Raw genomic sequence first — 23,411 nt, 5'->3', positions numbered from 1 at the left:
TCAAATTCAATGGGTGGGAGGTAGGACCAAAACAAAAGGCAGAGAAAGGCCCGTTCTGTCCCTGTCCCAGAGCTGGGCAGCCCTTCAGTCCTTGGACATCAGAACACCAGACTGACAAGCCCAAGGACTCCAGGACTTGCCCCAGCTCTTCCCTGTAGCCTCAAGAGAGGTGCATCATCACCTGGGTCTGGAGCCTCCATTCCTGGACGGAGCCACACGACCAGCCTCACAGGGTCTCAGCCCTGAAGACGGCCTGCCTGGCACTCCTGGCCTCCATCAGCACGTGAGCCACGTTCCCTGCACTGCCCTCCGTGTGTCTGCATCTCTGTCTGTGCACTTACCCATGGGCTGCGGTTCTGTCCCTCTGGAGAAACCTACCTAAGGCGTGGGGTGAGCAACGCGTCACTTGGGGAGGAGCCCATGCTTGGTCTTTCTGAGTGTCTTTCTGACAAGGCTGCTGAAGGGGCTCCGCCTGTGCTTGACAGCCCAAGGGGGAAACTGGGGGCAGATCTCCTGGAGGAGAGACTGCAGCACCATGTGGAAACGGGCTGCCTACTTCTGCAGCGATCCCACTAGAGCAGCAGGTGGGGCCCCCAGCAGGACTCAAGAGTCTGCCTCCCGGAACGAAGGGACCGGGTAGGTCTAAAACAGGGCTAGGAGGGAAGGACACCCCAGGCCAGCCTCCTCTGGAGGTTGGGAGGACACCTGGGGAGTCCAGAAACAGCTGGCCAGCAAGGAGGGTGGACTGTCTCCTGTAGCACAGGCCCTTGGCCCCCAAGCACCACAAGCCGAGGGGCAGGACAGAAGCGCACACGGTGCCACTCAGGAGAGGACCAGCCCCTCCTGGACAGCCTTTCCCCTGGGACAACAGAAGGCTGTGGGTAGCAAGTTGGGTCTCTTCCACTTCTGCCAGCTTCCATCTCCTTCCTAACGTCCTACTGCATTGCTTCCAAACACTCTTCCAACAGCAACAATGTACTGGAGGATGGCAGGCATTCCCTGATTTTAAATAGTGTGTCCCAGGTTGAGACAGGAAGCAAATTAACCATACTCCGCATCAGGAAAACTAGCAATGACGTCTTCAGACTTGCTTTTTGGCAGGTGACACATCTATCTCTGCCCAGGCTTAGCTGCCCCAATGCACCCTATGCTCCTCGGTGATTCCGATCTTATTCTTCTGGACACACTTACTTCATGTCCCACAGCTACTTTACCTTGCTACTGTTATTTAATATTCATTTTTTGAATCAAAAGTGCATATAAATATGAAAGTAAAGATGGAGGGAGTCAGGAAGCAGGGACACTGAAATGGAAAGATCAGAAAGTCAGGTAGGAAGTCCCCTGAAACCAGGCAGGGCTCGGGGGACACTGCCCTGCCACCGGCTGATCAGGTCCACTGGCTCCTGGTGCCTGCTGGGATCTCATCTACTCCCAGCAGAGAGACTGCCACCTCCTGAGTGGGCACAGGGACTCAGGTGTCCCAGCAGCACCCAAGGAGGGATGGCTGCCTCCCCATGACCCGAGATTACCTGGGGGGGGGCGTCAGCCCCAAGAGGGGGTGAGGAGCACAACCTGCACTCAGGGTGCTAAGGAAGGACACTTTCAATCTGCGCAAGAGCCACCAAGGAAAGCATGTGCGCTGCAGCAGATGACAGGATGGAAATCTGCAGCCTCCGGGACTCGGTGCTTCACTTCCCAACTACTGACTGACAGTCCCAAGTATCTGGAAATACGTTGCACGCAAACGTGGAACAGGAGCCCCACCCCGCACACTGGACCATCTCTGCCTATGTGAAATGCACTTCTTACCTTTTACTGCAGTTGGTGTTTATGAATCTTGAAAAAATAGCAAGCACGCGCCAACTGTGGGACAGAAGTGAAAGAACAAGCAACACTCTGGGCTCTGGCGGCCGTTCGTGGCCCTAACAGAGGCATGTGAACAGGAGATATTGGAGACGTGAAGGGATGTGAAACTTAAGGCGGGGTGAGTCTTGGTTTTTCCCACATTAAGTGAACTGTGAGGCCACTGGGAAATAAACAGACTACACATGAAAGAAAAGAAGGCCACACGTGACTCTCATGGACACGCAGGTCTCAGCAATGGCCTCTCTCATCTGGACATTGAAGGAAATGGGCATTAACACCCAGCACTGGCTCCACGCCCCGAGCACAGGCCTCCCGCTCAGCAGGGCTGCAGAATGGGATCTTCTCCCTGAGTCTAGGGTTTGGAAGCAGCCTGGGATGACATCCTCAGAGGGGCCATCGCCTCAGAAGCACGGATGTCCACAGTGCCCATCAGGACCCAGCAGAGACAGAGAGTGCCCTGAGAGGGAGGGAGCAGGGATCCAGGGTGGCTGAAGCCCATCCAGCCGTCACCCAGTGGGCCATCTGTCCCTCACAGGAGCCGGGGCTCTCCACTCTGAGACGTGAATGAGGGCCCAAGCAGGGAAAGTCAGAAGTCATACTGCAAAAGTTCCCCGAAGTGGGCGTGAGCAGGAATCCCACCCAGCGAGCTGGAGGTGAGAGGGGCCTGGCCCAGGAGCCCTGAGCCCCTTCTAGCTCCGACTCCCCTGCCGGCCTGTGGCCCTGTGGCGAGGACTCAGACGTGGTGCGTCCTATCCTCCCAGCTCCACCAGCCAGCTGACGAAGGGTGCGGCGGGTGCAGAGCCCTGTGCACAATCAGAGAAGTGGACACCAAGTGACACGTTAGATGGGACATTGCCCACTCTGGCCATGCAGGAGGTTGAGATGACCACCTCGGCCAGGAGACTCAGGGGGGACCGAGTCTGAGCACCAACGCTCCCTCATAACAGAGCCGAGCTTCAAGGAACAGGGGACTGGGTACACGTGGCAGGAGAAGACCTTGTGGGCCAGAGCAGCTGCGAGCAGGAGACAGGGAGTGGGAGGAGAGCACAGTGCCTGCGTGTCATGGTGGCCTGCGGATGGAGGGGTGTCCAGGAGAGGGGAAGCTCCAGGAGGGGGCGAGCCTGGCCCACAGGAGCCCTGAAGCCTGGTGGCAGCAGAGCTGCCGGCAGTAGGAGCGAGAGCTCTCTCTGTATCTCCCTCTCTCTGATAACGGCTCCCCCAAACCAGCGCTCCAAGGTACATCCCAGTTGACCCAGTGGGGGACAGGGAGGTGATGACTCGATGTTTCCCTCCTCTTTTCCTTTCTGGACTTGCTCATCTGAGTTGGAGGCTGGAAACGCAGCACTGCCGCGTACAGACCCCTCCTGTCTTGACGAGAGACCCAGCTCTGCCTCCTGACGCATATTTCCGCAGCCTCCAGCACTTCCCGGGCTGCCCTGAACGGGCAAGCCGCGTACAGCCACTTGGTCTTATGAATAAGAAGCCGATCCTTAAGAGAGGATGAAGATCTGTGATGCTTCTATTACGAAGGGTTCTGAATCAGGGGGAACCTGTTTTGATTCGATGATCTAATGATATGATCTTTCATGATCTAACAATATGACCAAAGTCGGGTCAGCACACAGTCACCCCTTGGAACTGGGGGGCCTGGCTGCAGGATCCCCACAGACACCCGAGTCTCAGGAGGTTCTACGTCCTTCTCTGGAATAGGGCAATGTTGTCACGTAAGCTACAGGATCCCCACGCACTGTGAATCACCTCTAGGTTACCCGTTGTCCCTGAGGCACTCCGAGCACCCACGTCAGTAGTTTTACCCTATTGCTTAAGGAAAAAGGAACAGGAAAGAAGCCCTTTTCTCTATCATCTGCAGACACACAATTTACAAAGATGCTTTCACCTACATTTGCCGAAGGTCACACACAACCTTCTGACATAGAGGGCTGGGGTGTGTGGATGTGTGTGTGCTTTCCAAACACCAGAGGCAAGCAAACTCTCACCACCAATGATGGGTCCTAAAATGCAGAGGCCTCTGACGTGACTAGAGAGCTTGACTTTATCACAAGATAACCTAAAGAATTCTCCTTTACTTAAGGGACCATGAAAGTAAAAAAAATCGCAGTGATTGGCGCCGGGGTCTGCGGCTTAGGTGCCATTAAGAGCTGCCTGGAGGAGGGACTGGAGCCCACGTGTTTTGAAAAGGGCAGTGACATTGGAGGACTGTGGAGATACGAGGTAAGCCTGCACACTTGCTTGTGGAGTGAGTTGTCTCTGTGAAGAGAGATGCTAGAACTCCAGCTCTGCTCACTCTGACCACGCCCTTGCTCATTCCTTGCTCTTCTTTCTAAGTAGGAATATCTACTCTGAGATGAAGTGACGACTTCTCCAGCACTTGCAGGACCCGTTTCCTTCAGGTCCCCGACAGCTCCACGGAGCCCCTGGGCTGTCTGCACATAAAACTGACATGTTCTGCTCTGGCAGACTTGGTGACAGGCCAGGAGGTCACCTGCATGCTGACCGTGGCCCTTGCCTCCAGACCACGGGTCACCTCCAAGCTGCTCTGTGGGCTGCCTTGTTGAAGTTTAAAGCAGTGCATTCACTCATGGACCTGTACTGATGGACAGGCAGTGAGTGTTTCTAAACAGCAGGGAGACTTCACCCTTGTTACAGGTAGACTGACACCATTCACACATGGACCCGTCCCTGATGGACAGGCAGTGAGTGCTGCTGGACAGCAGGGAGACGTCACCCTTGTTACAGGTAGACTGACACCATTCACACATGGACCTGTCCTGAAGGGCCAGTAGTGAGTGTTTCTAAACAACAGGGAGACGTCACCCTTGTTACAGGAGGCTTCCAAGGCATCCACCGTCGTCTGCAGTGATCGTGGCGCTGGCCTGACTTCACCTGCTCAGTCAGCTCATGAGTTAGGACACAGCACATTTTCATGACCGTTTCCTCCCATGTCGTGTGATGCTTATTTCCAGGGCCTCCTCCTAATCCATGTTCCTCTAGCCATGAGGCTGAATTTCTCTTTGGAAAACTCCCTTTGCCACTCCTTTTCACATTTCTTTTTATTTTGTTTGTCTGGGATTTGTTTGTTGTGTTGTGTTTTTATTACTTTCAATGTTTTTATTAGTGCATTATATTATAAATAATAGTGGGGGTCTTAGTGACATATTCATACTTGCAAAATACATAATTTGCTTCAGTTCATTCTTGGCACGTCCCTTTCCACTTCTCCTTCTCTTGCCCTTTGGGGTCTTCTATCTGCCCGGACAGTGTCCTGTTGGGATATGATCAGGGAACCACCTAGGGTCCATCCCCATGAACAGGATTCTACACATCTCCCTTCATGAGCTGACTCCAGCCCCTCCCTCCATCCTGTTCAGCTTACTGTACAAACCCAATAGCCCAAGAGCAGTCCCAACCCCACAGGCTGATGGCCCCACACATTGCCTGCTGTGTGCCTGAACCCTGGGGGCCATGGCTGGTTTGCTTCCTGCAGGAGACACCTGACTCTGGACGAGCTGGCATATACAAATCCCTTACCTGCAACACCTCCAAGGAGATGACAGCTTTCAGCGACTACCCCGTTCCCGACCATTTTCCCAACTACATGCACAATTCCAAAATGATGGAGTATCTCAGGATGTACGCCAGGCACTTTGGTCTCATGCAGCACATCGAGTTCCTGGTAAGGGATGGGAGCCCTGCTCCGCACCTGTCCAGGCAGTCTGCAGGTTCCCCACAGTCCTCCAAGAGATATCCTGTCTCCTCATTCTCAGCATCAGCCAAGGTCCCTTTCTATCTGACAGCCCCACCGAGGGCCACTGTCTCAGGATTTGTCCCCAAAGACTACCTTTCACTTGATTATATGAGATGGAGAATAGGGGTTCCAGGGGCTACCAACAGAGAAGTTACCTCCCACTTTATCTGTCAAAACACGGAGTTCTCTGGGGAAATGGACCTGGGAGCAGTGCTCTAGAACTAAGGCTGCCTGCCCCTTGCTTCCCAGGCAAAGGTGTGCAGCGTGAGGAGGTGCCCTGACTTTTCATCCTCTGGCCAGTGGCGAGTTGTGGTCGAAGTTGATGGGAAGCAGAAATCCTACATCTTCGATGGGGTCATGATCTGCAGCGGCCGTTACACTGAAAAGCATTTGCCCTTACAGGAGTTTGCAGGTATTTAACTGAAGAGTGTGAGAGACACATCTTTGGATTCCAAGAACCTCAGAGCTCACGCTATCACGGGCACAGCACAGAAGTGTCTGCGTGGCAGAGTGGGATGCAGAGAGGAACATTCAGGAAAGATCTGGTAATAGAAGTAGCCTTGGAACTGGAAGCCCAGAGTTCTCCAGGCAACCAAGGCAGGGGACTGGCCTTCCAGAAAGTAGTAGTAAGTGAGCAGTGGAGTGTGGCCTGGCCAGGATCTCAGGGAGGTCACACAATTGCTGTGGGAGGAGCAGGTGTGTGGGCAGGAGAGGTAGGTGAGAGTCAGTGAGCAACCACTGCAGTGTGTGTGTGTGTGTGTGTGTGTGTTTGGGCACGGGGGAGCCGCTACTTGTTCACACATGCATCTAATAACATTCTGTCCTATGGTGGTGGGAAGACTGATTGACAGGGAGGAAGCCCAAAGCAGTGACATCAATAAGGAGAACTTCTTGGTAGTCCACAAAAAGGGAAATGTGGGAGGTCCTGAGTACACCCATGGTAGCAGGTCTCAAAGAGAAGGGTAAAACATATGCCTGTAGCAACATATGTCATATTTCTGGAATATAATCATATTTGTCATCCAGAATCTTTGAAACTAATCATTGACACTTGCACTAATAAGCAGGGTAGCTGATAAACACGTCTCTACAGAGCTACTGAAATGTAGCTAACATATACTGACATAGATTTGTTTGAGATACACGACTGATTGTAAAGATACGGCAAAGCATAAAACACCTCATGAGTACCTTTGTATACTGTTCATACATTAACCTTTTAGATTATGCTCTATCAAATAAAATACATCACTGAAATTTCTACCCAACATTTGGTGACCACTCTGATCTTGGAAGTTGCCCTCAGCTTCTCTCACCAGCATCACTGCTCTGCGGTCCTGGCTAAGGTTCTTTGTGTGTTTCTGAGTTCCTTTCCAGTGTTACAGGAAGTGAAGAGCAGTTTTCTTGTGTCAGTAGAGAATCAGAAAAGGATAATAACATCCTGAGGTGACGCCAGTCACCACAGTGAAAAAATTTAAAGTTGGTTTTTAAGGAGAAACTTTAGTCTGCTTGATTTTGGTCTCAGTCAAAGGGACACTGCATTTGGATATTTTGTTCCTTCCTTAATCTCATTCTATCATTTTCCAGTGACTGACCAACAGCACAGAAGGGGTTTAAGTGACACTCACTCCCGTTTAGAAACAAATTAGAAACAGTTTAGAAACAAATAGCTTTTCCGTCTCTGCTGGTGACGTGGACTCTGGGCTGTTCCTCACAGGCATCCAGGAGTTCCGGGGCAGATACCTGCACAGCCAGGGAGTACAAGCACCCAGACACTTTTGCGGGGAAGAGAGTGGTTGTGATTGGCATCGGGAACTCTGGAGCAGATGTGGCTGTCGAGATCAGTCGCGTTGCTGAACAGGTTTGGCATTTCGCACTCATTCTGAGATCAGGGTGATAAACAAAAACATGGTTACTGGGCAGCGTTTCTTCTCCGCAGGTTTTCCTCAGCACGAGACGCGGCGCGTGGATTTGGAACCGGGTGTGGGACGACGGCAACCCCATGGACACCGTGCTCTTCACCCGGTACAACAGGGCAGTCCAGAAACTGCTGCCCTCCTTCCTGATCAACAGGTGGGCAGAGAATAAGCTGAACAGACGGTTCAACCACGCCAACTACGGGCTGCAGGCTGCACACAGGTAGGCGCGGGTGGAGGAGAGCCACCAGGGCTGGACGCTGCGAGCTGGTGCAGAGCCCCGCCCCACACACAGAGTGAGAATTCCAAGGCCCATTCTAATTCAAATCTTGACAGGACTTTTCTCTCCTTTGGTGGCTCTGGGTCATCTACTCAGGTGTAAGAGAAAGGCGTGGAGGGAGGGTGGGAGCAGGTGGCTCTGTGCTGGTCTCAGGAGACCCTGCCACTTTGCCTCGCCACCCTACAAGCTCCCCTCCTCCTCTTCACTGTCGCCCACGGCCCATCTGTTCACTCTCTGCGTTCTACACCAGGTTCACGGAACCCTCAGGCTAACGTCCACCAGGAAGGTTCCACCATCCACACTGACAGCGCCCCACTCAGGCCAAGCCGCCCCTCGCCCTCCTCGCTGCCCTGGTCCCTGTCCTGCTCCTCTTCCAGGCCACCCTGGATCTACCACCCAGAAATGCAGTACCCCTGGACTTCCCCAGACCCCTTCTTGGTTGCGGCCTCTCCCCCCAGCCAGGTCTGACCAGGACCGGCCCTCCCAGCCCGCTGCCCATGCCTGGTTCTTCCACCTCTGTGGCCTTTGGTCCTTTCCCCGCCCAACCCTTAGAACTTGGTGCTATCCAGGATTCCATTCTTGGTCCTCTCCCCTCCTCTCCCTACACAGTTTCCTGTATTTAAAAGTAATCAAGGTAAAAGATTATAAAGGCTTAAACTAGGGTTGAGCAGGGGCAGTGAAAACAAATTAGTTTTCACAAGTATCTGCAAGAAAAAACACGTGGCTCATGACTAGTTTCATGATGTGGGATGCGTGACTGCAGTTTCGAAACAGGTATTTTCAGGATGGAGAAGATGTGTGTAGTGATAGCAGAAGACACCCAGGAACAGGCCCTTCGACTGAACGCGGAGCTCAGCCTCCCATTACAGTCACCCAGCGCCGGCTGCCGCTGAGCCCAACTCTCCCCTCAAGGGTCACTCTTTCATGGTGGCTTTGGGTTTTGTTTTTGGCCACACACGTCTTTACTGTTTTTTGTTTTTCTTTTTTTGTTCGTTTAGCATCTATACTCTTTAAAAAGGATACATATAAAAGAATATGTGCATATATGCTTATTCTTTTATCTATTCCCATTTCTTCTTTTATCATTAACGCACATTAATTCTGCAGATGTCCATTCCGCTGTGGGCGTTCCACACAGGCACAGCTTGTGCTCTGACCGGGTCTCCCCTCCCTTCCACCCCATCTTGTTTCTCACCATGCTTTCCTTTCTCTTCCCTCATCTGTTTTTTTTTTTTTTTTCCAGTCTCCATGTATGAAAAGAAAACATGCAATTCTCATCTTTTTGTGTCCACTTACTCTGCTTAACATGATGTCCTCCAGTTCCATCCACTGACATGCCAATGATATGATTTCATTCTTCTCTACGGCTGAGTGGTACTCCATTATACAAATGCACCATATTTTCTTGGTCCATTTATCTACTGGCAGGCACCTGCACTGATTCCATATCTTGGCTATTTTGCATAGTGCCAGTTGACACTGGCATTCAGCTCTGTAGGGGACTTTGAACTTAGGTGTTGTGATGCATCCAGTTTTGATGTTTTTGCTCAGGACTGCTTTGGCTGTTCAGGGTCTTTTGTGCTCTGGTTTGAATTTAGGATTGTTCTTTCTAGTTCTGTAATAATGTCACTGGTATTCTGATGGGAACTGCATTGAATCTGTAGATCACTTTGGGTATTAGGGCCACTTTAACAAGATGCATTCTCTCAGTTCAGGAACATGGGAGACCTTTTCACATCCTATAGTCTTCTTCAATCTGTTTCTTCAGTGCTTGGTAATTTTGTAGAGGTCTTTCATTTTTTGTTAGGTTTACTCCTAGGATTTGTTTTGAGGCTTTTATGAATGTCACTGATTCTCCGTGATCTCATTATTGGTGTATAGAAAAGCTATGGAATTTCATGTGTTGCTTTTTGTCCTGATGCTCTGCTGTATTTTGCTTATCAATTCTAAGAGTCTTTTGGAGGGTAAGAGTCTTTCCAGGGTTTCCCTGAAGGGTAGAATCATATAATCTGCAAACAATGACAGTGTGACTTCCTCCTTTCCCATGTATATCTTGTGTTTCTTTTTCTTAGCTAAAATTCAGTGGCTAAAATTTCAAGTACTCTATTGAATAAGTGGTGAGAATGGACACCCTTGCCTTGTTCCTGATTTCAGATGAAACGCTTTCACTTTTCCCCTATTTGGCATGATGTTGCAATGGCTTGTCATATATAGTCTGTTACATTGCAGTGTGATCCTTCCATACCTAATTTATTCAGGGCTTTATCCTGAAGGCGTATTAAATTTTATCTAAGGCTTTCCCTGCATCTGTTGACTCTTTAGTTTTTGACTCAGCTTCTATTCCCTGTTACATTTATATACTTGTATATATTGATCCAGCCTTGCATCCCTGGAAACCAACTTGATTGTGATGATTGATCTTTTTGATGTGCTGTTGAATTCACTTTGCAGCATTTGATTGAGGACATCTATGTTCAACAAGGATACTGGTCTATACTTTGCTCTTTCTTTTTCTTTTTGTTATAGTATGCTTACCAGATTTTCATAGCAGTATAATCCTGGTCTGGTAGAATGAGTTTGGAAGAGTTCCTTCCCTTTGTATTTATGGAATATTTTGAGGAGCATTGGCATTAGTTCTTTAAAAGTCTGGTAGAATCCCTCTAGTTCTCAACTTTCTTGTTAGAAAACTTTTTACTACTGCTTCAATCTCATGGCTCATTATTGATCATTTAAGTTTTTATATCCTCTTGGTTCAATTTTGGAAGGTCAAATGTGTCCAGAAATGTGTGTCTCTTCTAGATTTTCCATTGGCATACCATTACTCAAATATCCCTTAAAACACTGTGAAGTTCAGTAGTTACCTTTTGTAGTCTCCCCTTTTCACCTCTAATTTTATTGTGGAGGGTCTTCCCTCTCTGGTTAGTTAGTTAAGGGTTGACCAATTTTGTTTACCTTTTTGAAGAATTGTTTCATTGATCCTTTGTGTTGTTCTTTAGTCCTTATTCTATTTATTTCTTCCATGATCTTTATGATTTGTTTCCTTCTACTGATTTTGAGTTTAGTTTGTTCTTGTTTTTCTAAGACTTTGAGATGCTTCATTAGGTTATTTATTTTAGAACTTTCTTTTAAAAATGTAGCACTCGTGGCTCAAACCTCCTTCTTTGTACTGCTTTGTTGTTTCCCACAGTTTTCATTTTCTTTTGGTTCTAAAAATTTTAAATGAGTCTTTCAATGACCCATTCAAAAGCATTTTATTCAGTCTCCATGTGTTTCTGAAATTTCTATAGTTTCACTTGCCATTGATTTCTAATTTCATTACATTATGATTTGAAAAGGTACACAAAATTGTTTCAACTTTTTAGATTTGAGAAGACTTCCCTTATGCCCTAATATATAGTCTGTTTTGGAAAAAGTTCCATGCGTTGACAAAAGAATGTATATTCTGATGTTGGATGGAATCTTCTGTAGTGTAATATAATCTTTTATAGTATAATTTAACTCTGATGTTTCTTTGCTGGTTTTTGTTGTTGTTATTGTTTTGGTCTGGATGATCTATCTGTTGGTGAGAGAGAGGTATTGGATTCACCCCACTCTTAAGTGTCTTGGGGCCTGTCTCTCCCTTTAGTGTTAATAGTATTTGTCTGATAAGATTGGGAGCCCCAACATTTAGTGCGTATATATTTATAATTGCTACAATTGCTCCCCTTATCAATATGTAGTACCCTTCTTTCTTCTGGTTTTGGCTTAAAGTCTGTTTTGTCAGATATGGTATGGTTGGTTTCTTTTAGATTACATTTTTTTGGAATAACATTCTCTATCACCACCATTTTCAAGGTATGAAGGTCTTTGCTGATGAGGTGAGTTTCTTGCACACAAAACATTGGGGGTCTTGTTTTTAATCTAATCACCCAGTCCACATATTTTAATTGGAAAATTAAGACCATTTACATTCAGGGTTTTTTTTCTTTAAGTCATTTATGGACACAATACCTTTATTTTTATGTAGTGCTAAGGATCAAACCCAGTGCCTCACTCATGCTAGGGAAGTGCTCTACCACTGAGTCACACGCCCAGGCCATTCAGGGTTATCTTTGAAAGATATATTTGTTCCTATCCTGTGATTACTTTCCTTCTGGCTGCTTTGAACGTTCTATGTTCATTTCTTCCTCTCTCATTCATCTTGGAGTTGATGTTTTCTGTACTAGTCGTGCTCGATTCTTCATTCATTCTCCTTAGCTCATGTGTCCTTCCAGGGAACTCTGCCTTTGTCCTGAACTTGGCATCATTGTATCCCCTTGTCCTTCCTCTTCTGGGTGTAGGATTCCTTAAGTGCCCTCTGTAATGCTGGTCAGTGGTCATGAGTTCCCTTAATTTGTGCTGATCTTAGGATTTTATTTCTTCTTCAATCCTGAAGGATGCCTCTGCTGAGTATAGTAATCTAGGTGGGCAATTATTTTCTTGAAATATTGCTTCCATGCCCTCCTGACCTTTATAATTTCTACTGAGAAATCTGCTGTTATTCTGATAGGTGTACCTTTTAATGGGAATTGCTGCTTCTCTTTCAGCTTTGTTCTGTACTTTTGCCAGTTTAATATGTTGTGAAGAGGTTCTTTTCTGGTCTTGTTTACTTGGGGTTCTAAACACATTCTATACCTGTATGTCCATGTCTCTTCCATGCTTTGGGCAATTTCCTGCTAATACTTGTATGCATGCAGCCTGTAATACTTCTCCCTTGTCTATTTCAATTATGTATATACTTGGTATTCTAAAGATGTCCAAGAGATTGTGTGTGTTCCAGTCCTTTTCTCTTTATTACTGTCTGAATGTGATAATTTATCACCATTATCTTCAAGCCTTAGTATTCATTATTCTTCCTGATTTAATCTATTGGTCAGAATTTCAACTGAGTTTGTATCTGACTTATTAAACTTTTCATTTCCAAAATTTTTTTCAAAATCTCTTTATTGAATTGCTCATTCATCTCTTGTATTCATTCATTATTCTGTAATCTCTTGAATTAATTGCACTTTTTAACAATTATTTTTTTGAATTCCTTATTTAGCACTTGGTCTTCTTCAGTATCTTTGGAAACTTTCAGTGTAGAATGGTAAACTTTAGAAGCTGTCATGCTGCCTTCTATCCCCAACTTTATTTCATGTCTATGCTGAGATTTAACATTGATGTAGGATTTAGTTCAGTTGCAATTAGGCTTCATAATGTAATCTCCATGTGGTTCCTTTAGCTGTAATCTGCGGGTTTCAACACATCTCCTGTATCAGAACCTGAGGAACCCACTTTCTCTGTAGTTCTTGCAAGAGTGGGGCCTCTCTGGTAATTCAGACTGGTATGGTGAAGACCACAGAGGATATGGGGTGCGCCATCTGTAGTTACACCTACAGTGTGTGTGGAAGCCTGTATTAGGTGATGGGGATTTCCATAGGCATTGCTCAAACTGGTTCTGTTGATTGAAAGTGATTCTGACATTGGCTATTCCAAACACAATAAAGGACCTGAAATAGCTTGGAGCTTACATCTCCTCTGTTCTTCAAACAGAAATGTGCACCAGGATTCAAGCAGAAATGGCTTGTGACTGGAGCTGTATTTAATTTTTCGCAATGAGTTGAGAGTGTAGCTCAGAGAATAAGTACCTGCCCAGTACGTATAAGACCCTAGATTGAATCCCTAGCCCTGGAAGGGGGAAAAAAAAGAAAGATTGAGAGATAAGAAGAAATAATAATAATAAAACAAGAAATAAAAATTGATGAATTTAAAAAGAGAATAAAAAAGGAGAGGGAAAAATGAGGAAGAAGAAAAGGGAGAAATTTGTTTAAAGAATAAAATCTGGTAACAATAAAAAATGAGAAATAATAATGAAAAAATAGAATAGACAGAAAAAAAAATATCTCCTGGCTGAGGTGTTGGAAACGTGTCTCCAGGTGGCCAAAGGTTGTTCACCAGGTGTGGGGTGGGGCAGGCAGTGGGTCCCAGCTGCTGCTTGCTGTAATTCCTCTCAGGTCTCATAAAACAAGTTGGGCAGAAAGCAGACTGATTTGCACCTTTCTCACTGAAAATGTTAAGGGCATGCTGACCACGCCCAGGGTACATTCTCTCCAGTGACTTAGACTATGTACTTGTGGACATGGCCCATGTCAGAGCCACAGCAAGCCCGTCTCACTGAACAGGTTTGGTGGAGTGTAGTTCGCACTGGGCAGCATACTTGCTCCCAAGAGAAGGTGGACGGAACACCCAAGGATGGACACAAGTCAAGCTGCAGCACATCCCAGAGAACCTCCGAGGGTGGAGGGAGCAACTGGTCCACCGAGTTTAGTGCTGGGATTGCCAGCTTTACTCGCAGCACCTTCCAACCTGGCCTCCCACACAAAATAAGTGACGTGTCACCTCATGTCACAGAGGGCAGGATCACTGAACCACGGTCCCCTCCGCCCCCTTCCCTCGTAAGCCAGCCCCCCCACCCGGCATACACTTCTCAGCCAACCTGTGTCGGAGGCACTTTCCCAAGCCATGACTCTCTGTGGCCGCCACCTACAGAGTCAGGGCAGTCGCGTGTCCACAGGGACCCTACGATATGATTATGCCGAGTTTCCTGGTCCCCACAAGAGTTTAGTCCCCACAATAGGACCCTTCTCACAATGGTTCCCTGCTATAATTGAGGGCTTGCTGAGAGAGGCAAGGGGTCCCTTCTCTGAAGCTGTAGTTACTCAGACTCCTGTTTAAGTCTTCTGTCTACAGGGTACAGCCTTCTACACCACTCCATGACTCTTTCTCTTTCCCCTTTGTCCCCACAGAAGAACCTTCTTTCCCCAACCAAGGTGCCAGGGCCACCAGCTGGCTTACCCCACTTCTGCTGCCTCATCACTCTCTCTGGTCTCTGGAAGCCACCACGCTCTGTTGTACTTCTGTTGCTTCATCACTCTCTCTGGTCTCTGGAAGCCACCACGTTCTGTTGTTGTTTTGTTTTGTTTGTTTTTAATCTGTGGCATCAACTTCCGGTGCTCAGTCACAGACCCTCACCTCCAGGAGAGTAAGAGCTGTGGTTTTATCTCCATCCTGTGGAGGAGCAAACTAGAGCTGACTCTCTCTTTCACCATCTTTCTGTTCACAAAGATTCGCTGTTGAAGTCATTCAGTAGCTCTCTGTAGATCACTGATAAATATTAATGACATGATCTCTATAGATCACTGATAAATATCAATGACAAACTCGTGTCAATCCTTATCTGGTACTGAGGATGAATAGATAAGTTAAAATCAAAGGATTTTATTCCTGATAAAAATATCATTCCCTAAATAGAGTTCATGTTTATTATCACATGCTTAGCACAATCTGATCTGGTTGTTGAACCATTAGAATTTTATAGATTAGGAAACTGATGATAAAATGTTTCCTGCCTTGTCTAAGGTTGCACAGCTGGTAAGTGGCAGGATCAATGCAGAAGCAAAATTCTATGTCTGAAATCAAGTTCTTAACCAACAAACTGTATTACCTTTCTAGAGATATCAATAAATAGTGTAAAATACTGAGATAGTGTTGTGCAATCAAGAGCATTTATTTACCACAATTTCTTTACAAAGAAAATTCATACACACTTTTTTTTTTCATATTACACTCCCTGTAATGCAGATTTCTCAGCCATCAGTCTACTTTCAGTGATGACCTGCCAAATCGCATAATCACAGGAAGAGTGCTGATGAAACCAAATGTGAAGGAGTTCACCAAGACATCCGCCATCTTTGAGGATGGCACTGAAGAGAACGTGGACGTCGTCCTCTTTGCCACAGGATACACCTTCTCCTTCCCTTTCTTGGAGGACGACTTGGCAATCCTGGACAGCCAGCACTCCATGTATAAGTTCGTCTTCCCTCCTCAGCTGGAGAAGCCAACGCTGGCTTTCATTGGCATCCTCCAGCCAGTGGGAGCCCTCATTCCCACGTCCGAACTCCAGAGCCGATGGGTTGTGCGTGTATTCCAAGGTATGCACTGCTCTTCCACACGAACAGGCTGGGCTCCTGATCATGCATGAGTGGCAAGGCACCCAGAGCGCTTCTGTTCAATGTCTTTTATCAAAGCACCTGAAATTTCACCATTAGAAATCGATGACTTTTGGACTCTGTAATTTTTATTTTTATTTTCTAAAAGAATTCTATGAAAATGAAAGTAACCAAAGTATAAAAATAGAAAACATGTAAATCGTAATCAGGTTGCATTTGAGTACTGGATATCCATTCATTTAGTTCTTTCCAGCAGAAAGTTAATTAAGGGTGAGCATCAAGGAAACAATTGGCCAGGAAAAAAACCAGCAAGGGAGAACCTCCTGTGAACAGAACACAGGAAGTTAGTGAGGTCACTTTACATTTCAGATAAACTCCAAGTGTGTGGCTCACATTCTGGCTCACTTCCCAAGTCCTTACGCAGGTTCAAGCCTCTAAGCAAAATGATACTGGGACCAGACAAATCAGGTTCCATTTGGCAGAGTGGCACCGTAGTTTCTGAGAACAAGATAAACCCGCTGAATCACACGTGGCCCTTTCTCTCACATCCCCAGATAACTCTATCTTCCCCGTGCTCTAATGAGAGATCAGGATTCCATCTTCTCAGGACACATCTTCCCTGAGGGGTCGCCATGGGCACAAAGAATGGCCACCCTCACTGGATCCTCTGCCTTCTGAGACGTAGGCTTGCCAGCTACGTGAGTCAGGAAGCTGCTGGGTGCCTGCTTTTCACTACATGAAACCGGAATATGTATCCAGGGGGCCTGGGCACTTTCTCTATCTCACCTCATGTTCTGAAGTCATGTGGCTATTCCCTCAGTGAGGTCACCTTCCAGAATGACTCACTTGCCTCTTATTCAAAAGCCTCTGCAACTTTGGCATCTGGTTTCCTTTCATGTATCTTCCTTTTCTTTCTCCTAGCTAGTATTTTCCTTGCTGACTTCCACCATGAATCCAGGCCTAGCAATATGACCACGAACCATTGCCCCCTGCAGAATGCTAGAGGAGGACAATGGACAGCATGGTGGCCATGAGAGGGGTTGAACACACATGGTTCTTACTGTATTTTCAGTTCTGTACTTTTATCTAATTCCCTTTTTGCGAAAATTTTAAAAGACTCATTTTAGTAAAATATACATACAGAAGTGTGCATAATGAATGCACACCTTGTTGAAATTTCACAAATACGCACGCATGCACATGCGTGCACGCACGTGCACACACACGCGCGCACACACACACACACACACACATACACACACACACACAAACTAGCCTAGAGTCCCCAGTATCACCAAAGGCAACTATTATCTCTATTTGTAATAGCAAAAATCAGTTTCTCTTTTTTTCCTTTATATAAATAGCATCATAGGATAAACACTCCATTGAGTTTGAACTTTCTCTCACCATGATATTTACAGCCATTTGTATTCACTGTTACATAGCATCCCATGTGCTTGCCCATTGGATGCATGGATCTGGGCATGTATATCTACAACTTGTCCATGCTATGCAGATGGCCACTGAGGATGACTAGAAACAATGATGTCATAAACAACCTAACATCTGCTTTTGATCGAGCACTTATATCTCTTGGGGATATACCTAGGAGGAAACTGATGTGTCACAAGGTACGTGCACATGTGAAATAACTTTTAAAGAGAGATGGCTTTGTTCCACCAGTCTGCTCATGTGCGTACACTTGGTTGTCTAAAGTCTGGTTTGTAGGACATTCCATGGTACTCATGAGTAGATCATACTTCTGTGCTAATGTCTGTGACCCTGGGTGTTTGGAGAGTGCCCAGGTAAACTGGGGTTCCAGAACCACTATGGCTAGCAGCCTTGCTCTTCCTGGATGTGCATGGGAGCTGGACATGGTATCTACTGCTTGCCTTTCAGAGGATGCTTTTTTAACTGGGACTTCCAGCTGTCCATTCAAGGAACAGGGAGTCCCACACACAAGAAACCCATCCGTGATGGCGGACACCTGCAGCTCTCACCTGACTGGCATCCAGTTTATGCCGCCTGACTGCTGCTCTGGTGCTGGGAACCAGTGTTGTTTCCCGTCTGGAATCCCAGGACAGTCAGGCCTGGGTGGCCCCTCAGTCCCTGATGATGTTCAAAGATTTACTACTTACAGTTCCTGGCAGAGCAGGGCAGAGGGAAGGCAGTACTTTGTGTGCTGGTCACAACAGACAGGATGCAGAGTCAGACTCAGACTTAAGAGTTGGTGGGCCCAGCAGTGAAGATAAAGGAACAGTGGGACTGCAGGCTAATGCCTGGGGGGTTCCCTTAGTGGAAGGCAGGGGGAGCATGGAGCCCAGACTGTGAGTGGGAGAGAAGCCGACAGACCCCTGGGTCTGACTGCCTGAGCAGTTTGCCTTAGTGGGTTCTGTTTCAGTGTCACTTAGCTTGGACCTGAGCTGCTTGCCTTAGTGGTTCTGTTTCAGAGCCTGAGCAGCAACCTCCTGAGCTGTCCCTGTGACCCTGACTTCAGAAGAAGTCAGTGCACCTGCTTCTCCTACTCTGTCCCTTGATTCCATGTGTCTCCTCCTGACCTAACCTGCACTTTCTCATGTCTTCTCTCCATCCCACATACATGCACACATACACCCCTTTCCTTTTAGTTACCTGTTTTCTTATAAAATGCAGCAGCTACGGTTGTCCGGGGGATTTTCCATCACTGTATATTTGTGGATACATATACAAAGTGAGACTTTCCAATGGCTCTGAGGACTTAGAAGAATTGTTTTTAAGATATGAACTCAAGGTACGGATCTGTTCAGACAGACTTTTAAGGCAGGTCACAATAGAGTTTGAGGAACTCTGGAAGATAAAAATGATCCAAATGATCCAGCAATCTCACTACTGGGTACATCCTTAAAGGAAATGAAATCAATATGTCAAAAAGACCCTGCACTTCTGTGTTTATCAGAGCACTGTTTACAATAGCCAAGATAAGGGATCCATCTGGACATCCATCCAAGAGGAAGGGATAATGAATATGTGCTTCATCAACATATATATATATATATATATATATATATATATACACACACAAATAACACTGCATATAATATATAATACAGATATGACAAACATGATATATATGATATAAAATAGCCAAATGTTAGTCACAGAAAAGCATGAAATCTGTCATTTATGAAAACGTGGATGGACCTAGAGGATATTCTTTTGAGCAAAATAAGTCAGATACAAAAAGACACAGGTGGAATGATCTCTCATGAGGGGCATCTCAGAGGTGATCCCATAGAGGCTGGGGACCAGGAGGAGAGGGGAGAGACAGTCCCCAGGTGAAGGGCTACAGCACCATAGGAGAAGAGGTGCTGGTGTTCTGTGGCACACAGATGCTGCAGTTGACAAAGCACACTGTGAATCTCACAGTAGTGCAGAGAGATCTTGAATGTACCCACCTTAAAAGAAACGATAAAATGAACATGATGCTTATGCTAACTTCCTGAGTTGATTACCCCACATATTCATGGATCCAAACCTCACACTTTAGCTCATAAATCTGTACAAGTATCATGTGTGAACCAAAGGCAACATGTTTGTGGGAATTCATAGTATTCAAGAACTTTCACTGTATATTTCGACTGAGCACAACTCAAAAGCCTATGTCTCTTAAGGAAAGCTCACTTCCATCCTGACACCTGAGAACAAAAGGAAGGAAATTCCCTTCCTTGGCATCTTTCACTTGCGGCTTTGATTATGGGCTCCACAGGACCCAATTATCACAACTCCTCATTTTCCAAACCTCTTTGTTACTTGTCGCCCCAGCCCTCCTTAAATTTCTCTCCTTTTTTCTTAGGACTGAAAAAATTACCCTCAGAGACCGACATGATGGCTGAGGTCAACAGAAGGAAAATGAAAATGGCAAGAGAGTAAGAAACCTGATTGCTGGCTAAGAATAGGAAACAGGGTTAGAAGGTCCTATTCACCTTTCCTCTTTGAACAACTGGCTCTTAGCAAGACCCCCTAAGATAATTCTAGCTCTGGGACATCATGCATGGGTACAGGTGTAGAAAGTGCCCAGCCTGGTACATCAGTCTCACAGAATGTCCAGTCCCTGCGATGAGTGACCTCCAAAGTGAGGACCACCAGAACAGCAGGAAGTGTGCCTATACTCCCTGCCAGAACCAAAGTCAGAAAAACAGGAGAAATCCACTTAGCTCAGAATGTAGAAACACACACTGCACAAATGCAATCAAGAGTAGCCTAGGAAGATGTGTGCTCACTTCACCCTGGTAAACACCTACTCTGTGCGCTCTGCAACAAACCCATACTCAAGAGCACACTCAGGAGAACTTTGGGGATGATCAGGTACCTTTCTTACAATTTCCTGACTATTGGCCGTAAAACTAAACGGGTATGTAAATGCAATTCCTGTCTACTTAAGTCTATTCTTGGTAGTTTATATTTCTATTGCTGAAAGAAATGAATTTCCTTTGTACTTTCTAACTGATTATTTTTGGATTTTGATTATAGCTTCATGTATATTCATTTGGAATCAGAACTTGCTCTACCATTTTGTTGATTATGAAAGATATTTAGGAGTTTTTAGATTTGATATATAGACTGAAAAACACATTTGATTGGATGGCTGATTCACATTTTATGATGTGTTTCTTGAACAATAACATTCCCCCAAATTCGAAAAGTTCTGGTACTTTTAAAATAGTCTTTAATTGCAATTTTTATCACATAACCCCAAGAATAACTTACCAGCATAGTTTTTAATTTCAAAAGTCTGGAATAGTTTCCAACTCTGTTCAGTGTCCAAGGACATAATTACTGTTCGAATTAATACATGGAAACATGTATTAAGAAATTTAAGAAAAGCATATTAATAAACAGAAATAAAGTCCCTTGGAAACTTGGGATAATACCGACAGAAATGTGACCTAGCCTTCCAACACCGTCCTTCCTATTCCAGGTTCATGGAGAGCCCAAGAGACGCACATCGAGTGCAGTACATCGACTACATGGACGAAATTGCTTCTGAGCTCGGAGTCAAGCCCAGCCTGTTCTCCCTCCTCCTCTGGGATGCCAAGCTGGCCAAGGAGGTTTTCTATGGGCCCTGCACCCCATACCAGTACCGCCTGCAGGGGCCCGGCAAGTGGACGGGGGCCCGGGCAGCCATCCTCACCCAGAGAGACCGGATCCTCAAGCCCCTGAGGACGCGTGTGCTGCAACCCTCTGGCTCCTCTTCCTCTAGGTGGCTGTGGGTGGCAAGGGTCTGCGCGGTCCTTTTTCTCTCTGCTTCTGTGGTCATCATCATGCAGATGATCTATCATTAGGCTCACGTGGACACAGATGGTCCTGGAACCAGAGAAGAACCAGGCACTTAGATTTGAATTCTGTCAAAAGGAAATCAGTTAGTTATATGTACATATGGGGGCCAACTGGTTATATGGGGAAAGTTTCATTAGGCTGCTAGCTCACATGTGCACATTTAAATCAGAACCAACTAACCCCAGAGCGCCTCCTCAAACATACCAGTGTCACATGGAGACAGTACCTCTTCAGTGGAAAACGTGACAGCTAACACCATCACCGACTGGTGGACAGCACAGCAGTGGGAGACCAACCTGAGGTTTCGCAGCTGCTAGTGTGACGCAGTGAGATCACCTATCTGGTGTTCTTGCCAAAAATGTCTGATTCCTGCGTAATCATGAAGAGTGATCAGAGAAATGAAGAAAGAGCTACGAGTACGAGACATCGCATGTGCTCGAGGAAGGTCAATGTCCTTGAGAAGTACACTAAAGAGACTAGGAAAATTCTCTGCTCAGTGGAGACTAAGGAGGCTTGATGGCCAAAAGGCTGTCCAGGACAACTGGGGGTTTAGCAGGCACTGTGGGTTAGATGGTCTCACTGAGCTACCAATAGCATTATCTGACACAGCAAGGGTTTGTGGGTATGCCGTGAAACAAGCTTGCACTGGAAGATGTACGCAGAATTGGCACGATGAAGTGCTGCGAGATCCACAGGTCATTTGCAAAAGATTCAGAAAGAAGTGTTGTGGGTTCGCACGGGGCATACAGGAGAGGACCACAAGAGGGACAAAGCTCTAACCGCTGGGGCCTGCAGGTAAAAGGTGAGACGAGTTCATCATAGTATTCCTTCCGCTCTTTTGCAAACTTGAGAGGTTCAAAATAAAGGATTTTAGGAAAGAATTTCTTCTTGGTAATGATTTATATCTGTGCCAAAGGTAGCTCACAAATTTCACTTTAATTTTTTAGTAGCCAAACCAAGGAAGACAGCTTAGATCAGCAAATGATAGGGCTATGAGATAAAAGCAGACCAACTTCCAAGAAGAATAATAGTCATGTTAGGTGTTAAAAAGAGACACAGCTTCTACTAGGGATTCTTGTAGATGAGGACACTATGTTTAACCAAAATGACTTCTAGACACACAGAGTAGCCCAGAGTGGTGGTGCACACCTGCAATCCCAGCCACTCGGGAGGCGAGACAGGACGACGGCAGGTCCAAGGCCAGCCTGGGCATTTTAGTGAAACCCTACCTCAAAAATAAAATTAAAAAGGGCCAGCGGTGTAGATCAGTGGCAGGGTGACCCTGGGTTCAATCCCTGATATCTGAAGGAAGGAAGGGTGGAGGGAAGGGAGGGAGCAAGAGAGGGAGGAAGACAGGCAGGCCAAGAAAGACTGACTGCAAGACTCTCGTGCATGAGACCTTTCCTGTGACCTTTCTCCCCATCTTGACCAACGTCATTACTACCATACGTTTAAGAACAGCTGATCTAATGTCTTACGAACACTCTTTAAAATACCATTCCAACCAACAGAAGCTGCGACAGACACTGGTGGGGTCTCAGGGAGTGTCTGCAGCACAGCGATGTTTGCAGGGTCTCACACCGTAGCAGGCAATGGGTGGGCTCGTGCCCTTTTGTGCACCAGGAGCCTGGATAGAGTTCTCTTTAAGGAAACCGTCCTCTCCGGCTTGAGAGCCAAGCCCAAGGGGACACGCCCTGAGACCATTTTTTAGTGAACTGTTTTGAACCTGCTCCATACTAAGAATGGCCGATGGAGGCCGCTGTTCCCTACTGCATTCCGCCCCCAAGAGTTTTGAGCTGAAAGTGATTTTTATCAAGTTTCCTGAAGATCTTTCATCTCTGAACTTCCTGTTGATCCCTTTAAGGCAAACTTAAGTGCGACCCAGTGTGACTGTGTGATGACTTACTCTGAGAAGTTACAATAAGAGGAAGGTGAGAAATACCTATCAAGTAGTAAATTCAGGTATGAACTAGTACCATTTTTTTTCTAGCAATATTCAATCATCAGGGTTACTCGTCTATTTAGTCCCCTGAAAATTAGAAATTTTAAAACCATTGCCTGTATGTAAAAGCAATTAAAATCTAGAGCAGAGGGGATGTGGGGGCGAAGGGGGAGTGAATGTTCTGGAGTCCAGGGTGAGGGTCCGTATCGCCTTCTAGGAAAGCTCAGGGCTTTGCTGTGTCGCTCTCTCTCTGACCTTTGACTTGAACATCCAAAGGATCAATGGCTGGAAATGCACAAGGCCTATTTTTTTCTTA

At 46.3% G+C, this 23,411-nt stretch overlaps 1 protein-coding gene and 1 long non-coding RNA gene across 4 annotated transcripts in view; one reads left to right on the top strand and one right to left on the bottom strand.

Annotated features, from left to right (window-relative positions):
• Window positions 1-224: 224 nt before the first annotated feature.
• LOC124962391 (flavin-containing monooxygenase 5-like) lies at window positions 225-22,365 on the top strand. The gene is given in 10 exon segments (XM_047521703.1): window positions 225-283; window positions 3,959-4,098; window positions 5,372-5,560; window positions 5,882-6,044; window positions 7,350-7,387; window positions 7,389-7,493; window positions 7,572-7,771; window positions 15,470-15,819; window positions 19,670-19,742; window positions 20,795-22,365. Coding segments are annotated over 9 exon segments (1,617 nt in total). The 5' UTR covers window positions 225-283; window positions 3,959-3,963; the 3' UTR covers window positions 21,159-22,365.
• Window positions 15,375-23,411, bottom strand: part of LOC124962394 (uncharacterized) — a 68,793-nt gene continuing 60,756 nt past the window's right edge. For all 3 annotated transcript variants that reach the window (XR_007104469.1, XR_007104468.1, XR_007104467.1), the window contains exons 2-4: window positions 21,008-21,180; window positions 18,469-18,663; window positions 15,375-16,160 (exon numbers count right to left, since the gene is read on the bottom strand). This is a non-coding gene — a long non-coding RNA (uncharacterized LOC124962394). The remainder of the gene's footprint in view (window positions 16,161-18,468; window positions 18,664-21,007; window positions 21,181-23,411) is intronic.

The sequence above is a fragment of the Sciurus carolinensis genome, chromosome 12 (genome assembly GCF_902686445.1).
Source record: "Sciurus carolinensis chromosome 12, mSciCar1.2, whole genome shotgun sequence".
Classification (NCBI taxonomy): Eukaryota; Metazoa; Chordata; class Mammalia; order Rodentia; family Sciuridae; genus Sciurus; species Sciurus carolinensis.
Note: the sequence above shows the minus strand (reverse complement) of the source record. Positions and strands in the feature narration are given on the sequence as shown.